General features: G+C 25.5%; 1 protein-coding gene across 13 annotated transcripts in view; it reads right to left on the minus strand.

Annotated features, from left to right (window-relative positions):
- LOC127281834 (serine/threonine-protein kinase MARK2-like) overlaps positions 1-18,580 on the minus strand; it is a 76,076-nt gene that overhangs the window by 4,504 nt on the left and 52,992 nt on the right. For 5 of the 13 annotated variants that reach the window (XM_051305778.1, XM_051305788.1, XM_051305787.1 and 2 more), the window contains 11 exons: positions 14,782-15,000; positions 14,228-14,606; positions 13,883-14,118; positions 13,499-13,610; positions 12,195-12,307; positions 11,821-12,022; positions 11,500-11,697; positions 10,786-10,981; positions 8,734-8,901; positions 7,692-7,812; positions 7,299-7,387 (listed from right to left, as the gene is read on the minus strand). In XM_051305778.1, the coding sequence (XP_051161735.1) occupies positions 7,299-7,387; positions 7,692-7,812; positions 8,734-8,901; positions 10,786-10,981; positions 11,500-11,697; positions 11,821-12,022; positions 12,195-12,307; positions 13,499-13,610; positions 13,883-14,118; positions 14,228-14,606; positions 14,782-15,000 (2,033 nt within the window). Of the gene's footprint in view, positions 1-18; positions 2,320-5,318; positions 6,027-7,298; positions 7,388-7,691; positions 7,813-8,733; positions 8,902-10,785; positions 10,982-11,499; positions 11,698-11,820; positions 12,023-12,194; positions 12,308-13,498; positions 13,611-13,882; positions 14,119-14,227; positions 14,607-14,781; positions 15,001-18,580 lie in introns of those variants that run through there. The other 8 variants (XM_051305785.1, XM_051305786.1, XM_051305779.1 and 5 more) reach the window with 8 other exon arrangements.

The following is an 18,580-nucleotide window of genomic DNA, read 5'->3' on the forward strand; positions in this document are numbered from 1 at the left end:
TTTAAGACGTTTATGAGGTATTTTTAAAAGATTTATTATACTATGCTTATGAAATTATTCCTCTTATTGCTTCTTAAAATTATAAAACAATAATTATTTCTATATTAGATTTTTTTTTCTCTCTTGGTGTGCCGTTTACTGTTCTCCAAAAATAACGGTGAGTAAAAGAAAAAAAGAAAATTTATTCAACTTAGGCCACTTTTGACATTAATAAAAGAAAAAAAATCATAACAAAGTGAAATTAAAAAAAAAAAAAAAAAAAAAAAACTAAAAAAATTTTAATGTGCTAAAAAATGAGCAAAAAATAAAAAAAAAGTGGAAAACAGCAAACAGCGCGCATATCACAAGCATACCAAAGCTCATATATTTATACATATTTAGAATAATCGTGTCTATTTATTTTTTTTACTATATAATAATGTGTGTTCATTTTTTAAATACTTTTATTTTTCATTTCGCCTTTTTTGCCTTTCCTAATTATTTTTTTTTTCACATAAATCTAACGGACGCTTTTTTTTCTTGCCATCTTCTCATTTTAATAGTTTACACTATTTTACACGCATTCATGACTACCACCATTTTTTTTTTTTTTTTTTCTTTGAATTCCATTAATTTTTTACTAATTCAACGTCGAATGCAATACTTTCTAAAATTTAAGATTATTATCATGTAATAAAATATACATATTGGAACTTTTACTCTTATTACATTCACCCGCAATTTTTTTGCACAGAATTAAAGGCAATCGTAATAATAATAATCATAAGAATAATAATATTATAATAATAATAGTAATAATAAAATAAGAATAATGATAATATAATAATAAGAATAATAGTAATATAATAATAATAATAATAATAGTAATAATTGTAATAATAATAATAATAATAATAATAATAATAATAAAAATAACATAATAATAATAGTTAATAATTATCATTATTTGAATAATTCGAAGCTGCTAAATGCAAAAGAATATAATATATTCTTTGGACAATAAATGCTAGTTTCAAGGGAAGATTTCGATAAATCAGAACAAATTTTTGTTTTTTCTTTTTGTTAACTATATTATCGGACTTTTTTTTAAAAATTAATTCGAAAAAACATTTTGAAAATAAATATTACTCTCTAACATTTTTTTTTTTTACAATTAAAAAATTTCATTTTCTTCATTTCTTTTTTCTCTAATTTATTTTTCTCTAACATTATTTCTTTTAAATTTATTTCCTATAAATTTAAAATTATATTAAATTTTTTCATTTAAATAGACAAAAAGTTTATAAAAATTCTGTCATAGAAATAATTAAAAATAAGAAAAAAAAAATATTGCGAATAACATGTTAATTTCTCTTGTTTTTGTAATTTATTTATATTTTTTTAATATTACTGATATTAGAATTTTACATCATTTAAAATTTATGAGCAATAGTCAATCGAGATCAAGAATTTTTTTTTCTTTTCCAATCTGTAGAAGAATTTCGAAAAAAAAAAAAAAAAAAAAAATTGAGTAGGAAAATTAAAAGAACGAGGAGGCTCTCTAAAATATTTATATTCAAAAATTTTTTTATAATTGCCTCATAACTAAATAAAAAAATCGTGTGATTGTCAAAAATAATTACTCATAATTCTAAATTGCGTGATTATACTTGAAATAAATATAAACAAAATTATTGATCGAAAGTAAATTTAAAAATAAGAAAGCGATTTCTTAGCGCGATTTCTCAAATCTGATTGTGTTACACTTTATATGGATTCTATATACAGATAATAATCGTCGCAAAAAAAAAAAAAAAAAAAGAAGGATCACAGTCATCTTAAACAATTACGCGTAGCCGAACTAACACAATTATTTTATTTTGTTTAAATGCGAAGTTTGAGAATCGTACTTAAATCAAAGTTCTTTTTTTATCGTTAACGAGAGTCGACGAGTCTATAATAGTTTCAAAAAAAAAAAAAAAAAAAAAAAAAACTATTTTCCTTATCAATCTCGTATACAAGTGAAAAAATTAAAAATAATTTTAAAAAGAAATATATATATATATATGTCTATTGGTAAATTACATAATTACGCTATCGCTATTGGTTAACATACTGTATATAAAAACAGTATGAGATCAAAAGTGTTGTTAATATTATTATTATTATTTTTTTAAATTTGTTTTTTTTTTCTTTTAATATTATCGAAACAAAAAATAATCGGCGACTCGCATTTGATGTGATGATTACTTAGTATTAAATTGTGATATTCTCGGCGTCTTGCTGCTCCTGATTTTCATGCGGAAAACAACGTGAATTATCATCCTTCATTTAGTAAACCTGTCAACGCAGGATAATTACAATTTTGTTTTAAATAGATTATTTTATTTCATAATATTATATATTTTATAATAATATATTTTTTTGCGGGTCCTCGACTACATTTTTTTGATCATACAAATTGCACAAAAAAAAAAACTAACTACACTTTTAACCCTTGGAGTCACGCAATTAAGACAAATTACAGGGGGTTTTCTTTTCCTCTTTTTGAGGCCGCTGATTCAAATTCTAATTTTTTTTTTTTTTTCAGAAAAAAATATTTCAAGTTTATGGTTTTATTTATCGTCAAATTAAAAATAAAATAAAATCAGCAGCCTCAAAAATAAAAAATGGAAAAATTATTTAGCAAAAAATTAAACGTAAAAAGCGGATAGTTTCTCTTAGTTTACTTACAATGAACTATTTACAAAAAATTAAATGAAATTGAGTATTTTTTGAGAAGAATAATGAAAAAAAAAAACTTATCGATGAATTCCAAAGAAATATATATGTACAATCGAAAAAATAAGAAGAGACTAGCAACAGCTGTGACTCAAAGAATTAAATAAGTGCGTATTGCAAAATTTTTAGAGAGCACTTTCGCAGCATAATTAATCGTTATAATTGTATATTTAATAATAAAAAAAAAATAAATTTGCAATTAAATAATAATTTAAAAGAAAAATTAAACAAAAAATTAAAAAAAAATTAAAATACTTTTCAAAACAATTTTTAATTATCTTTTTTTTTAAGTTATTATTTTACTGCAAGTGTTATCAATTAATAAATCGAAATTGTTTTACTTCCTACAAAACTGACAAAAAATTAATGCGACAAATGTTTGGCGTTTAAAAAATATTCACTATAATGCCTTTATAATATATATATATGTATATATAATATATAATCTATAAATCGATTCGAAATTGGAAAAAATTTACATATTTAGATGATTAAACGAACGATATTACAGATCTCAATACGGCACAGGCACTTTTTGAAAAGTGTTCGTTTTATTATAATTCCAATGTGAATTTTTTTGGAGGAACAAAAAGAAAATTTTTCCCCCCTCGTAGAAATGGATCAATTTATTATATATGAGCGGATATCGATTATCGAGAACTGATAACCAATTCTCTAATTGCTTACGATTATGCGCAGGATTATTTTTTCAAATTATTAAAGATCACACTATTTACAAAAAAAAAGAGGAAAACAAATTAGAAGCGTTATAGCTATTTTTTTTGTAAAATAACTAATGTAAAAATATTATAATATAAATTTACATTAGATTATATTTCTTGGCTAATAGATTTATTTTCCTCATGACGAATAAAAATAAACGCTGTTAAAATTATCATCGATTAATGACTATCGGCTTACGTAATAATATAACTACCCTATATAGGATTGAGCTGTTAAAAGGCTAGGCCATTGTTTTGCGCTTTTTTAAAATAAACATTTAATTTCATATGAAAAGGTTTTCTATTTTAATTTTGAAATTTACATAGAAAGAAAAACTAGATATTTAAAATCAGTTTTTGTCAAAACAAAAATTTTTTTTGTAAATTTTGTTCAGACGTTAGTTATATTTTAAAAAATTGAATTAATAATTCAATTGTTATTTTATTATTGAAATAATTAAATCAATTATTATTACTTTTTATATTTTATTATAATTAAAAATTTAAATTAATATATCTTAAATTATCTAGAGAACAATAAATTGCCAAAATCAATTTAAGTCAAGATTATAATAAATAAAAAATTTCTTTAAAAGTGTACAATTTTTTTATTTTCAAATTGCCAAAACACTTTTATTTTAAAAAATGAATTAACTAATAATTTATTATGCAAAACATTTATTCATTTTATCAACTTTAAAATTATTTTTCTATAAATATATAGATTAGAAATCAAAAACAAGAAATTAATATAGAAGAATTTGACTATTGTCAGTTAGTTTTTTTATTTCCCAATGGCAGACCTCAGATCAATTTTAAAAAGCAAAAAAAAAAAATTGTTAGTCGATTTACATTCCCCCTCCCCCCCCCAAAAAAAAAGTCGAAAAAGTCTATTTTTTTATTTTAATTACATTTAATTAGTTAAGAAATATTTTACTTAAATTAATAAATAAGACAAAGTTTTTGATCAATTATAATTATGAAAAGTAATGTAATTTCTGACTGATAATAAAAAATTTTTTAGAAATAATTTAATTTATCGCAGATTTGAACTAAAATCTTTGAAAATTGAATTTTTATCAATTTTTTTTTTTACTAATTCGCATTAAAATTTTTGAAAACTAAATTTTTAGCTAAATTGAACAAAGTTTTTTATAAATGATTTAATTTTTGATAGATTTAAATTGAAATTTTTGAAAATAATTGAATTTTTGCGTAATTTTCATTGAGATTGAAAAAAAAAAATTTTCGACAATTTACAATTCAAATTTTGGAAATTAATTGAACATTAAGAGATTTTTGTTTCAAATTTTCAGTTATTTCTGTTACTGAAAAATTTATTATAAATTACAGGTAAAAATTGAATTTCAAACCTTTTATTTTTATATTGAAAAATGCTTTCAGATAATTGAATTTTCAAAGAATATTATAAAAATCATTTAAAATAATTGAATTTCAAAAGAATTATAATTGTAATTTATTGAATTTTAAAAAATTTTAAATTGGAAAATTTTAAAAAATTTTAAAGTGAAATTTTTGGTAATTTTATTTGATTTTTTTTTCAAATTGCAAATTGTTGAATTTCATAAAAAATTTTCAAATTGAAAAATAAAAATAATTGAATTTATGAGGAATTTAATTAAAAATCATTGAAAATAATTAATTTAGAGAAGAATTTTAGTTTGAAAATTTGTTAAATAATAATTAAAATAAAAAAATATCTGTATACATTTTTCGAAAAAAAAAGTCGAAAAAGTAATCCGAGGCCTGTAATGGAAATTGCAGAATTACATTTTTTCTTTTTACATGTTAAAAAAAAAATGTTTGTCACTTTTGTTTGCAAAAATTTCTTCTAAAAAAAAAAAAAAAATGCACAAAACATGGTCTTGTTGAGACTTGACGCTAAGTTCGTATGAATAGCTAAGTACAGCGAGTCCTATCGAATTTATTATTATTATTTTTTTTTTTTTTTTTTTTTGGAAAGAGTAGAAAAATATGCTTGGGATAATTTTTTTTTCGACGAAAGACTCCAAGTGCTTGTATATATATATATTTTATATAGCAAGGTAGGGGGTAAGGGTGGCAGGTTGGGAAAGGCACGGATTTTAGTGCTATCTCTAAGTGCATCAAGGCGGCTTCCTTTTCCGGAAGACATGAATTTTTTTTTTTTTTTTTTCTTTTTTTTCGTTTATGATGATCACATATTAAGGGGAGGTTTATTTTTCCTATAATTGTGTTCGCTGTGTGAGGTGAAAAGAGCTTCTTTATTTTATTTTATTTATTTTTTTTTGCTGTTGTTGATGTTCTTGTAGAGACAGAAAAATAGACACCACAGAATAACGGAGTCGAGCGCATCTCAAAATCAATCCATCGAACTTGTAATCAATGTGTGCCACACTTCAGTTTTCATTTGGGGAGGGAATTCAGGAATGCTGCACTGAATACCGACAAATTTCGGTACATTACACACGTTGATTAAGACTCGTTTTCTCAATGGCCAATTCATCTTGTTGAGAGATGAAGCCAAGCTATTTGGTTCAAGTCCTGCGGCACAGAATATAATAACCGATAATGGATTATTGTTAATTGTTATAAAGGATGCGCATCAATGGCTATGCTGATTCGTTAATTCTGCTAAACCGATGATTACAGTGACCATTTCATGAAAGACAATTGTTTTTTTTAATCCTTATTTTCGATCCCTTATTTTTTTTTTTTTTAATTGTAAAAAAATGGTAACACCCTCGTTATTCTGTGGTCTCGCGAAGTCTAAGTGTATTTTTATCACGTGCGCAGAATTACGTCGTTATTCTATTTACAATATATTGAAGAAAAAAAAATGTACGTAACAACAACTAAAGGCCGAGAGGAAATGTCTAGATAAGGATTTTGCCTCGCTACGATCATGTCAAAAGGGATGCACAATGAATATGCGAGGACATTTTTGAGCTTTATATGCCAAGCAGTTATTAGTTTCTTGTATATTCATTAGAATTTGTGATGAATGAAAACAAACATAAAGTGCAAGAAATTTGTTTTTAATTTATGTTTCCTCAATGCCAAATGTTTTTTTCCCTTGAACAAAATTGCCAAATAAAAAAAAAAAATTACAAACCAAAATTATATTAGGAATTTTTTAAGGGTGGATGACATACTGTTTTTTTTTAAAAAAAAAAGGATTATAATTAATAAAAGGATAATATTGTAAAACACGATGGGGACGATTAGAGAAACACAGAGAAAATGGAACGCGATAATGTACAATCGTGTGTACAGAAAAATTAATATAGTGTAGCAAAAGTGTAAAAAAAAAAAAATTCTTAATTAATATTTTAACGGCTTTCAATGATAATGGTCGCTGCTGGCTCATCGAATTACAGATTTTTTTTTTTTTTTTTTTTTTTTTTTAAAAGACCCTGTGTCGATCTTAATGTAGGCATTACATCACTATACAATTTCCAGAATTACATAGTCATTGTGCATCCTTAAAACAGAAACATTATTTAGCATGCAAACAGTAATAGGTAGATATATTAAAGTTCATAAAGCAGACACTGATTATTTCAAATATTATGGTGTGAGCATTTACATTCCTTTTTAGTATCTTAGATTTTTATACAAAATTAATTGAAAAATTCTCAAAAAAAACTAAAAAAATAAAATAATAATTTTTTTTTCAAAAACTGAAAAAGAATAAATGCTCGCATTATAAATGTTGAAACAGGCAAGATGAGATTAAATGGTTGTATTTCAAGTTGGAATTCCTGGCATGCCTTAAACTATAATATTAAATAAAAAATAGATTTACTAACTTACCGTTTAGAAAACCTCGAAGAAAGTTTGGAGAAAAAGGACGGCCTTGCTAGTGGGCTTATCGCATTTGTGTCTTGCGTATGAGTGTGGCCCTGAAAAATTTAAATCACAATTTTAATAAATTAAAGTATTTTTCAAAAATATTCTTTAATTTTAATTTTTATTAAAAATTTACTTATTAAAAGAAAATAATTTTGTTTAAAAAAAAAGACTTAATTTTTTATTAAAAATTAAATTATTCTTTTATTTATGAAAAATTTAGTTATTAAAAGTAAATATTCTTATTAAAAAGTAAATAAAATAAAATTTTAAATAACTACTTTAAATTTAGATAATTTACTTATTTTATCTATTACTTGAAATTAAAACTAATTAATAAAAATTTAAAATATGAACCTGAGGATGATTTCGTTGGGCTCTATTTTGTCCAGAATGGAAAGTACTACGACTTGGAACATTCCTTGGAAATGCTGGAGGTGTGGGTGTTGCCAATCTATTACTTGGAGATACTCCCAAGCTGATAAAAAAAAGAATAATTAAAAAATCATCTTCGAAAAAAATTCGACTTGAAAACAAAAGTTCTCAAAAATAAAATTTACTTAATAAATACAAATAAAAAAAACACATTTTATAACATTTTTTTTTTTTTTTGAAACACTTTACAAAACTTAAAATTATTAAATTTTTAATTCTCCAGACATTATTTGCATTTGATTATAAAAAAAATAATCACTTTAAAAAAATTAGATTATACATTCAATATAAGGTCACATGCTCCAGTAAATCATAGATTTTTTTTATGTAAAATAAGAACATTTTTTTCGATTTATCATAAAATTCTCAAAAAAAATTAAAAATCAACAACTAAATATTACAAAAAATTGTTATAATAAATTAAGAGTATGAGAAAATAGTCATGCTTTTAGAACCTCAGAGATACCATTCACAAAAAGTAATTAATCATTAACCTCTTATTTTCAAAACGGACGAAACGAAATCATGCCCAACAATTCGGGTATTTTTTTTTCTACTCTACACTACACTTTTTTGGAGTAAAATTGTATTTTAAAATGAATGAAGACGAATGAAGATGACATTAAAAAAAAAAAAAAAAAAAAAATCATCAACCATGCATTACCAAATATTTTCGAAGAATGAAAATGACCATCAACTATCCTTAGGAGACGATTTTTTTTTTTTTTAGAAAAAATTTTTTATTACTTCCTTGAATCATCCTGATAAAAGATGGCTCAAATAGTGAAATAAAATATAAAAATGGGATTCCCACACACCCTAAGAAAGTTAGTGGCCCTTGCAAAAAAAAAAGGTTTTTTTAAAATAAATATTCGTCAAATATACATATAGGTAATACAAAAGGAATTAAGAATTAAAAAAAAATGTAAAAAAAATAGACAGATTATACGATGGGGGCCTGTACCTCTGCCTAAGGGGGTCAGCATTGCCCAGGAGGGAGTTGTGAGCGTTCCGTGGTTGAGAATCCAGTAGTGAATGATCACCCGGGGGAACCCCACTCGAGGAACGGTGACTTGCACTGATGCTTGCAGATTTGGTGTGACCCCTTGTTGGCCTAGTGCCTTCACCCAAGCTGTGTACAAAACTAGTCAACAAATGCGACCCATCCCTTTTTTTTTTTTTTTTACTACTAACCAGGCCTCGAATCAACTTTAAGGCGCAAAAAAAGTCGATTTTTTTTTATTTTTTATTAATAAGTAATTTATTTTAAATAATTAATATTATTAGATAAAATTCCATTTTATTAATTCCTTAACAAGAATAATTCAATAGGAATATTATCAAGAAAATTTATTTCTATTTCAGAATCGAAGATGTAAATTTTCAAATTTTAATTAAGTTAGAATTGCATCAAATTAAAATTTGACAGAATTTGACGAATTTTTTACACAACAAAATTAGCTACCGAATTTTTGCCAAAATTTGTATTTTCTAGTTATTTTAATTTACATGACTTTTTTTCTTAAAGTGAATTTTAATTTAAGCAAATTTTAATTTTGCAAAATTCCTCATTTAATAGAATTTTATCTGATTCGAATTTTTAAATGACTGAAATTCTAATTCACCGAATTTTAATTTGTCTGAATTTTTATTTAAACGAATTTTTAATTAATAATATTTTTAAGACGTCGAATTTTCATTTGTCAATTCGGTCAGATTAAAATTGAATTGAAATTAAAATAGAATTGGAATTTCTGTCATTTAAAAATTCGAATTAGATAAAATTCTGATTTAATTAAATGTTCTGTTAAATTGAAATTCGATAAAATTACATTTCTTTTTATATAAAAAAGTCATGTAAATTAAATGACTATAAAAATAAAAATTCTGGCAAAAAATCGGTAGCTAAATATTTTGTTATGTACAAATTTGTATTAGAAAATTTGTCAAATTTTAATTCAAAAACTGATAATTCATTCGAAAAAAATAATTATTTCTAATAAAATGCTTTGAAATGAAAATTCTAATTAATAATTTTTATGGGAAATTCATGCGTCCCTTAAGTTAGAAAAATTAAAAAAAAAAATTCAATTTTAGAGTTTTTATTTGTAAATTTTTTAAATAATTGAATTTTTAAAATAATATTAAAACTATTAAAAATAATTGAACTTTGGAAGAAAATTTTTAGAAATAATTGTTAAAAAAAAAAGTCGAATAAGTCGCATTTTATTTAAATGAGTCGAAGAAAGTCGTATTTTCGAAAAAAAAGTAAAAAAAAAAAAAAGTCGCATAATCCGAGGCCTGTACTACTTTATGTTTATCATTATTTTCTCAACACTAAGAAAATAATATAAATTATTACACATTCACAATAATTTTAATGTTTCAAATAAAGAATTTAAAAAAAAAATTCTCGATATTTATTTACATTACGTAAATTAAATTTTTCATATTAATTTATAGGTTTTTTTTAAAAAAAAAAACTACATGGGCTTTTGTAAAACTCTCTTTCGAATTCCGTAATCGATCAGAAGAATGAATGATTGAATGAATGAAAATGTCAATGACTGTATTTGTGTTTCGTAATTATAATTCTAATTCTAAATTGGAGATTAAAAGAGAGAAAATTAATGCAACTCCATTTGCAAAAGGTTCAATATTAAAAAAGCATCTAAAAAGATTTAATTTCTCTGTCAGCCTGATAATAATCGTCAGAAAAAAATTGCAATCAATGATTCGCAAGCAGCAGTCACCATGCTTAGAGCTGTGCAGCAAACAAATAATCCTTTTTTTTTTTTTTTGGCTTTAACGACAGAATTTCTTTTTCCTTTTTTTAAATCATATTTTCTTTTATCTACATTTTCTAAATATTATCAATTACCTAGCATTGTTAGTAGGAATCAAACGTGTTAGCTTTTCTCAAAAAAAAATCTCTTAATTTTTTTTTTACAATATTTTTTTTTTACTCAGTATTTTGTTTTTGGAAGAGAATAATTAATTTTTTTTTTTTTAATACCTGGGTACATCGTTGGTTCTTTCGGTTGATGGAGTTTTTGCTTGGTCGTAAGAAATTGTACTGCGTCGACCAATTGATCCAACAGCAGCTGTTGTTGACGTTCGAATACCTCCGACCCCCGAGTTCATCGTGTTGCTCTTTCCAACTCTCGTCTTGCCACCGGGACTCGTTCCAACGCCTTGAATAAACATTGACACTGCAAGACTCATTAGATATGATCCAACACAAAATAAAGCGGGGATAATGTTATTGAAAAAAAAGAATGAAAATAATAATTTAAAAAAAAACAAAAATGAGATGATTGTGACGAGGATAAAAATCCCCGCAACCCAGGTCTCATCTCGAATTTTTATATCGAAGAGAAAATATAAAAAGTAAAAAAGAATAGTACATGCAAAGGAAAAATGTTTATTCCTATTTGAATTTCCATATTTAGAAAATAAGTTTGCAGATGCAAGTTAATAGATAACTGAAAATTTTTTTTGAAAATCTTTTAAAAAGTTGAGTCTAAAAGTAGATTAAATTTATTGAAATTTGAATAAGTTAAAACTGGGATGCGGGTTAATTTATGAATGATTTTTTTTTTTTTTTGTTGAGGGATTAAAAACAAAAGACAGACAAGAAAAAGCCGGCAGCATACCTTTACCACAGAGAGTAAGAGACAAAATTTTCTCGTGTATAGAACGAGAAACTTAAAGCAAAAAGGGAACTCACTGGTATCAAGTTGTCCAGGATTGTTTTTAGGAGCAGAGGGTCTCGATGCAGCGACACGAGCGCTGTTTTCTTTGATCGTTGCTGCGTCTACTGTATTTTGCCTTTTAAAATTGCTACCGCCACTTCCTACTACCGTTCCACCGGTTACGGTCGTGGCATGATTGTGATTCGTTGTGTTACCTGGGCTTGGTGCTATGCCTAAAAAAAACAAATTATTTTAATATTCAATTTAATTTTAATTTTAATTTTAATATTAATTAATTTCAATATTAGTTAATATTTATTATAGTAGTTAAATTACTTATTTAAACAATAACTTACGAAGAGATTCTCCACCGGAAGAAGCTCTTCTACTAGGTTTGGGATTAGTTGCGGAACTACTACGATGAACTCCTCGATGTGACGGACTCTGAACTGCGCCCCCGGTTCCTCCGCCACTTCCGCCACCTCCACCTGAACTAACTTGTGGTGGAATGTTACGTAGAGATAGCGAACTACCAGACCGCGAACCATCGCTCTCAGGCTGTTTGAAAACAATAAAAGTTATGTGAAACAAGGAAAAATTAACAGAATAATTAAATTAAAATTTTTTCCTTCTTTTTTTTTTTTTAAACCAACTTTCTCTTGCAATTGTTATTAAAAATTCACAATTGAATTCTCGTTATATAAAAAAAAAACAAATAATGATAACTCACATCAGTCATTTTTCTGCCGAGCAAAAGATAAGTGGCAAAGACATCGTCGTATTTTGCTTGTCCTAATGAATCCTCGATTTCACTCCTTGAATATCCCATAATTGCTAACGCCTCTGTAATACACAGTTGGAATACGCATAGTCACATCTAATAATGTTAATAGCTAATTTCTAATACATCGAATTTTATTCTTTTTTCAATTTTTCAAAATGGCGGCAATTTTTTAATTTTATCTTCCCTTATTGCATCGAAAATTAGAATTATTTCAATTTTGATTCTATTTTCTTCAAAATAAAAATTCATATTGAAGTTCACGATTAGAAAACAAATTTTTTTTTTTAACGTGGAGAATTATAAAAAAAATTCTTTTATAATTAATAATAGAAATAATAAAATAAAATACAATTTTTCTTATTTATAACTTGTAAAGTTTGTAAAAAATATATTTAGATGATACTTTATAGAATTTAAAGTATTTCTTTAAAAATCGTTGAACATAAATGTTTCCGCATTTTTTCCTATCAAAATCCTCTAATCAATTTTTCTCTTATTTGCCGCCATTCTGTTTTTTCCATAATAAAAATTTGATAAAAATTTAAATATTAAAGATTTTATTTATTTTTACAAAAGATTGATTTGAAATTTCTCGAATTTTTAAAACGAAATATTGACTCTAAAAATATAACTTTCATTGATTTTCAAATTATATATTTTTGTTAGATTTTAATCATTTTTATTCGATTCAATAACTACTTTCATGCTACGAGGTTTTCATGCAAAGATATATCACTATAAATCTCAAAATAAATAAATAAATAAATAAATTAAGTACTGATTTTTTACCTAATCGTAAACGGTAAACAAATATTTAAAAACAGATTTTAATTTTTTTGTAACAATTTTTTATATAAATATCTTCTAAACTATTTAGTGTGATGAAAAAAAAAAAAATACAAATAAAAAAACAAAAAAAAAATAAAATTAAAAATATATTTTTTATAATGATATATCTTATTAACACAGATAACAATTAATTGCCAACAGTTCTTGGAATTTTGAAACTGTAGCAATATAGACATTCTTACTGTATTTTTTTTTTTTTTTTATTAGTAACACTCAAAAAAAAATTGTTAACAAAATGTTAACAAATTGTTAGTTAACATTTCCCGGTTATATACAAATCTCTCGATAAAGTATTAATTTCTAAAAAATATTTCACATTTAAATTCTTTAATACACACAGAATGTCTATCTACGGGTGCACTAATTAATAGAAACAATAGTAGTAAGTGTTATGTACATACTGGCAGACTCACCTATCCTCTTGTGGTCTTTATAATCGGGTTCTGGCTCTAAATACGGTTTTAATTCATCGTCTTCGTATCCCGTATTCATCCATTTGTCTTTCATAATATTCTGCGAGTTTTAAAAATTCATTTTTTTTTAAACCATTATAACAAAAAATTCTACTTTCTTTAAATTAGTTTAATATATTAATTACTATAATTATCTTATAATAACAAAAATATTTAATAAAAAGTAAATGCTAAAAAAACATGCTATAGTGAAAAAAAATTAAATGAATTTAAAGAAAGTATAAAAAATTATATTTAATGGGAATTGAAATTATTGAAATAAAAATCTCAACTACTCTGAAAGAATAGTATAGATACAAAATAGGATCAAACCTTGTCACCACGTACCTCTAACGAGGCCCGTTTCGTCGGGTTGAGCACCAGAAACTTTTTCAGTAAATTTTCACAGTCAGTGGACATATAAAATGGGATACGGTACTTTCCTCTTAGTACTCTTTCCCTTAATTCTCTCAGCGTTGAGCCATCAAACGGTAGGGAGCCTGACACCAAAGTATAGAGAATTACTCCTAATGACCAAACATCTACTTCTGGACCGTCATATTTCTTGCCTGTGAAAAAACAAAATTTAAATTTACCAAAAAAAAAAATATTTTTTACTTTTTTTTTATATATATATTCAAAAGCTAAATTTAAATAAAAAGAAAAATAAATTCATACCTTGAAACAATTCTGGCGCCGCATATGGTGGAGAACCACAAAATGTATCTAATTTATTTCCAGGAGTGAATTCGTTACTAAATCCAAAGTCAGCTATCTTTATGTTCATTTCACTATCCAACAATAAGTTTTCTGCTTTTAAATCTCTATGAATTATTTTCTTTTGATGACAGTATTGAACGGCTGATACTATTTGCCTAAATTTCGCCCTCGCTTCTTTTTCTTTCATTCTACCATGAAGAACTAAATAATCGAACACTTCACCACCACTCGCATACTCCATCACCAGGTACAATGTTTTCTCAGTCTCAATCACTTGGAACAGCTTCACTATGTTTGGATGGTCAAGCATTTTCATTATCCTTACTTCACGGAATAACTAGAACAAATTCATTATCGTTTTTTTCATTTCAAAAAAAATTCTATCGATAACATAAAAATAAAATTGTAAAATAAAACCAAAAAAATGAATAAAAATTATCTACAATTTATTGATTATTCCTCTAATATAGAGTTAGTTGGAAAATTAATTGAAAATTAGTTTGGTAATTTACCTTCTGAAGACTTCCAGGATTGAGTTGAGTCTTGTCAATTATTTTGATAGCTACTTCCTTCCCCGTAGGTACATGTTTGGCAAGCTTCACCTTGGCAAAGTTACCTTTGCCGATGGTCTTCAATAATTTGTACTTGCCGATTTGCGGCTCTTCAACGGTTCGCCCTCTCGATGAGACTCGAATGCCTCCACTACTTGACACCCCCACGCCATCACTTGTCTGAATCAAAAAGAAAACAAAATTTAAAAAAACTGCAACTAATAAATAAACTAAAAATACATTTTTTAAAAATTCTTATTCTATTTCATATTTTTTTCATTATGAAACGTTGCTTCTGATGTTTTACAATTTTTCCTAAAAAAAAAATTTCAATTTTTGTGAATAGGATTTTCTCGCGCAGTTTTGCAAAGAATTCGACAAATGCAATTGGAGCGTAAAGAAGGATTCTCCTAAAACGGCTCGACTTATTTACATGGGCTTTAAATTTTTTTTTTTACTTTCTTTTAAGCGGTGTAAAAAAAACCTGTTTACCAACTGCAAAAAAAAAACACACACACCACCGGTGTATCGTCATTTGCTTAAGGAATTTATCGAGGCACGTTCCAAGAAAACACGTTCCTTTTTTCGTATCTCGAATGTTATGGAAAAAAAAAAAAAAAAAATTAAGAAAGCAGGTGGCTAAGTAATATAATACAAAATTTACCCGCAGAAGGCCACGAGTGACCATCTTGCATGAAGAAGAAGCTGCAACTACTTTTGAGGCCGCCAGTTTGACCCGTATTTAGTTACTTTTAAAAGAATTTTTCCCGGACTACTTTGTCCCAATTTTCCAAGATAACGAAACTTTCCAACTTTGCCACATTTATAGACATTTGTAGCTCGTATTCGTATCTTAATCGTTTCCGGCTAATCACAAAAATCATTATCTAGCTGTGATTCAGTAATTTAAAAAAAATTATTTTAATTTAATAAAATAAAATGAAAATAATAAATAGCAAAAATTGAATTTTTTTACTTTATCAATTTTTTTAAAAGAATTCCATCTCAAGGGGGATTAAACAAATTTTTCATTACATGATTGAATTTATTCGATAATTAATTTTTTTTCGTAAATATATTCAACAATAAATATTAAATTAATTTTTCCACAATATAAATAAATAAAAACTGTTAGTCCACAAAATGTCACTAATTGCAGGAACTTGAATCAAAATTTTCTCATTAAAACTTTGTTATAATATGATATTGAAAAGTTGGAAACTTTTAATAATCCTATGAAAATTAACTTCGAAGATACTTTATAAGCAAATTACTGATTAAGAATGCCAAATAATTTTTGACGTAAAATTTTAGCCATTATTGTCGATTTTGACAAATTTATTTTATTTATTTTTGAGTTCAATATTTGCAAATTTTTTTCAATATCACAAGGATTTAAAAAATTCCATTATTAGAAATTATTATTGTTATTTTTATTATTAATAGAAATTATTTCCATGTAAAAAAAAATTCAATTTTTTCAAAAAAAATCTTACTCTATCTAGAATGATAAATGCGCGCTCTAAAATTTTCTCCAAATCTATCATTCCTAATAAAATGGACTTTTAAAATCCTGCATAAAATCACAGCCAGATAATAATCCACATTCGGAATATAATTTCCGAGACTCATGTTCCCCATCGAATTATTGGTCACTGCCCACAAATAATTGAGATCCTCGATCTCTTGACTGGAGGCACGCAAGCTCAAAGACACTCCTTTCTCCTCGACTTCCATTTAATCGCATCACTGAATTTTCCCCTTTTTTTTTGCAAAACACTATTCGATTTATTTTTTTATTCACAAAACGAAGCACCAAAAGAAAAATCGTTAATTTTTTTTTTTCAGTAAAAATTCACTAGTTGTGTGAACTTGTTGGAGGCGAGGTCGCTCAAAGACCCCCAGCAACAACGCGAAGCGCACGCCTGGCTGGAGCAGCGAATTGACGAAAGCGAACAACCATCATCATCATCATCATCATCATCATCACTAACCCACCCCCCACCACCCTAAATCTACATCAGCCGGGACAAAAACACACACCACCCCCACACTTTTCATGTCACGACTTGATCACTTTCATTTTTTTTTCTTCTTAATTTTCTCCAACAATTTTCAAAATTATTTCTTCCAAAAATTGATTCTTCAATTGGGATTAATCATTTCAAATTTTTTTTTTTTGTTTTTTTTTGTCAATCTTTTTTGTATTTGAATCAAAAGGGGGTGTTAAAAATTGAGAGCAAAAAAAAAATGTGATTCTCTCCCCCATGAATATTATCAAAAGAATGAGAGATAAAGGGAGAGAGAGAAAGAGAGAGAAAGAGAAAACGATGTCGTCGGCGTCAGCAACCCCGAAACGACTGCTAGCAATAGCCAAGGGATGAAAAGAGAATCAATACGTGCCGCCACCCCCGTCAGCGTGGTAAACTGCGCGAACCACCCTTATGGGAACCCTCTCGGCTTCTCTGCTTTTGAGGTTGAAAAAAAAAGTTCAAAGCGCATGCGTAAAGGAATATATATATATATATATATATATATATATATAACTTTCTATCTGTCCTCAACAAAACATCAGCTTTAGGGTTGGTCAGCTGATCGGCTTCTTCACCTATAGCCAAAAAAAAAAAAAAACCAAAATTTTTTATATACAATTACACCCACTATTTTTTTTTTCAAGTGACGCACCCTCATTTCAGTGATTTTATTTTAATTTAATTTTTTTTTTTTTTTTTTTGAAAAAAATGAATACGAAATTTTTTTTTTTTTTTTTTTGAAAGTAATTTCTCTTAAAAAATATACTGGGACGATATGATCATTAAAAACATCGACACTGTTACCTTGAACAAGTCAAAGGGAAAAGATTTAAACAAGCAAATATTTATACAAGTATTTTAGAGAGAATTTTTGGAATAGGATAAAAATAAATTTTTGCTGAAAATTGCTTAGAAAAAATGGAGAATTAAAAAAAATTATTTCTACATTTTTCATTCGAATTCTATTCTTAATAGAACGAAAAAAAAAATCATCGAATTTCGTTTGAGTTATCAAGACACGAGATAATTTTTTTTTTCAGGAGCAATTTAGTTTCTTTTTTTATTTTTGAATTTTTATTAATAATAATAATAATAAAATTCATAATATTACTGTTATTATTGTACAAAAATAATAATAATAAAAATAATAATTCGTATTATTATTATAATCAATTAATATAATATTTAATAAAAAATATAATAATTATTTATTAATTTTATTATTATTATTATTATTAATCATATACTAAATTACAAATTGTAATAATTAGTAATTAATATAATAATTATAATAATATAACAATAATGTCAAATTATTAAAAAAAAAATTACTAGACTGAAAAAAAAATTTATTTAACTCAAATAATTCGGTTACTTGACTATTATCAAATAAATATTTAAAAGCTTGCTACGGATCAGGGAAAAGTCAGGAAATTTTATAAAAAGTACTGGAAAATTAATCAAATTTCTAAAAAAAAAAAATTCTATTAAAATTATAATTTTTGAAATTTTTGCTTCCTCAAAATTATTGTCTCAATTTTTTTTTTTTATAATTGAAAACCTCTTCAAGAATTTTCATTAGAGTTAGAAAAACAATTTTAATTCTAACTGGAAATTAGAAAAAATTTTGGGAAAAAGAAAAAATAAAATTTTTGTGGCAATCCTGATTTACTTGAACCATATAATTTTTTATTTCAAATTAAATAAATTGTATTTGAATCAATAAT

The sequence above is a fragment of the Leptopilina boulardi genome, unplaced genomic scaffold (assembly GCF_019393585.1).
Source record: "Leptopilina boulardi isolate dan_hultmark-lab unplaced genomic scaffold, ZJU_Lbou_2.1 LbouV2_278, whole genome shotgun sequence".
NCBI lineage: Eukaryota > Metazoa > Arthropoda > Insecta > Hymenoptera > Figitidae > Leptopilina > Leptopilina boulardi.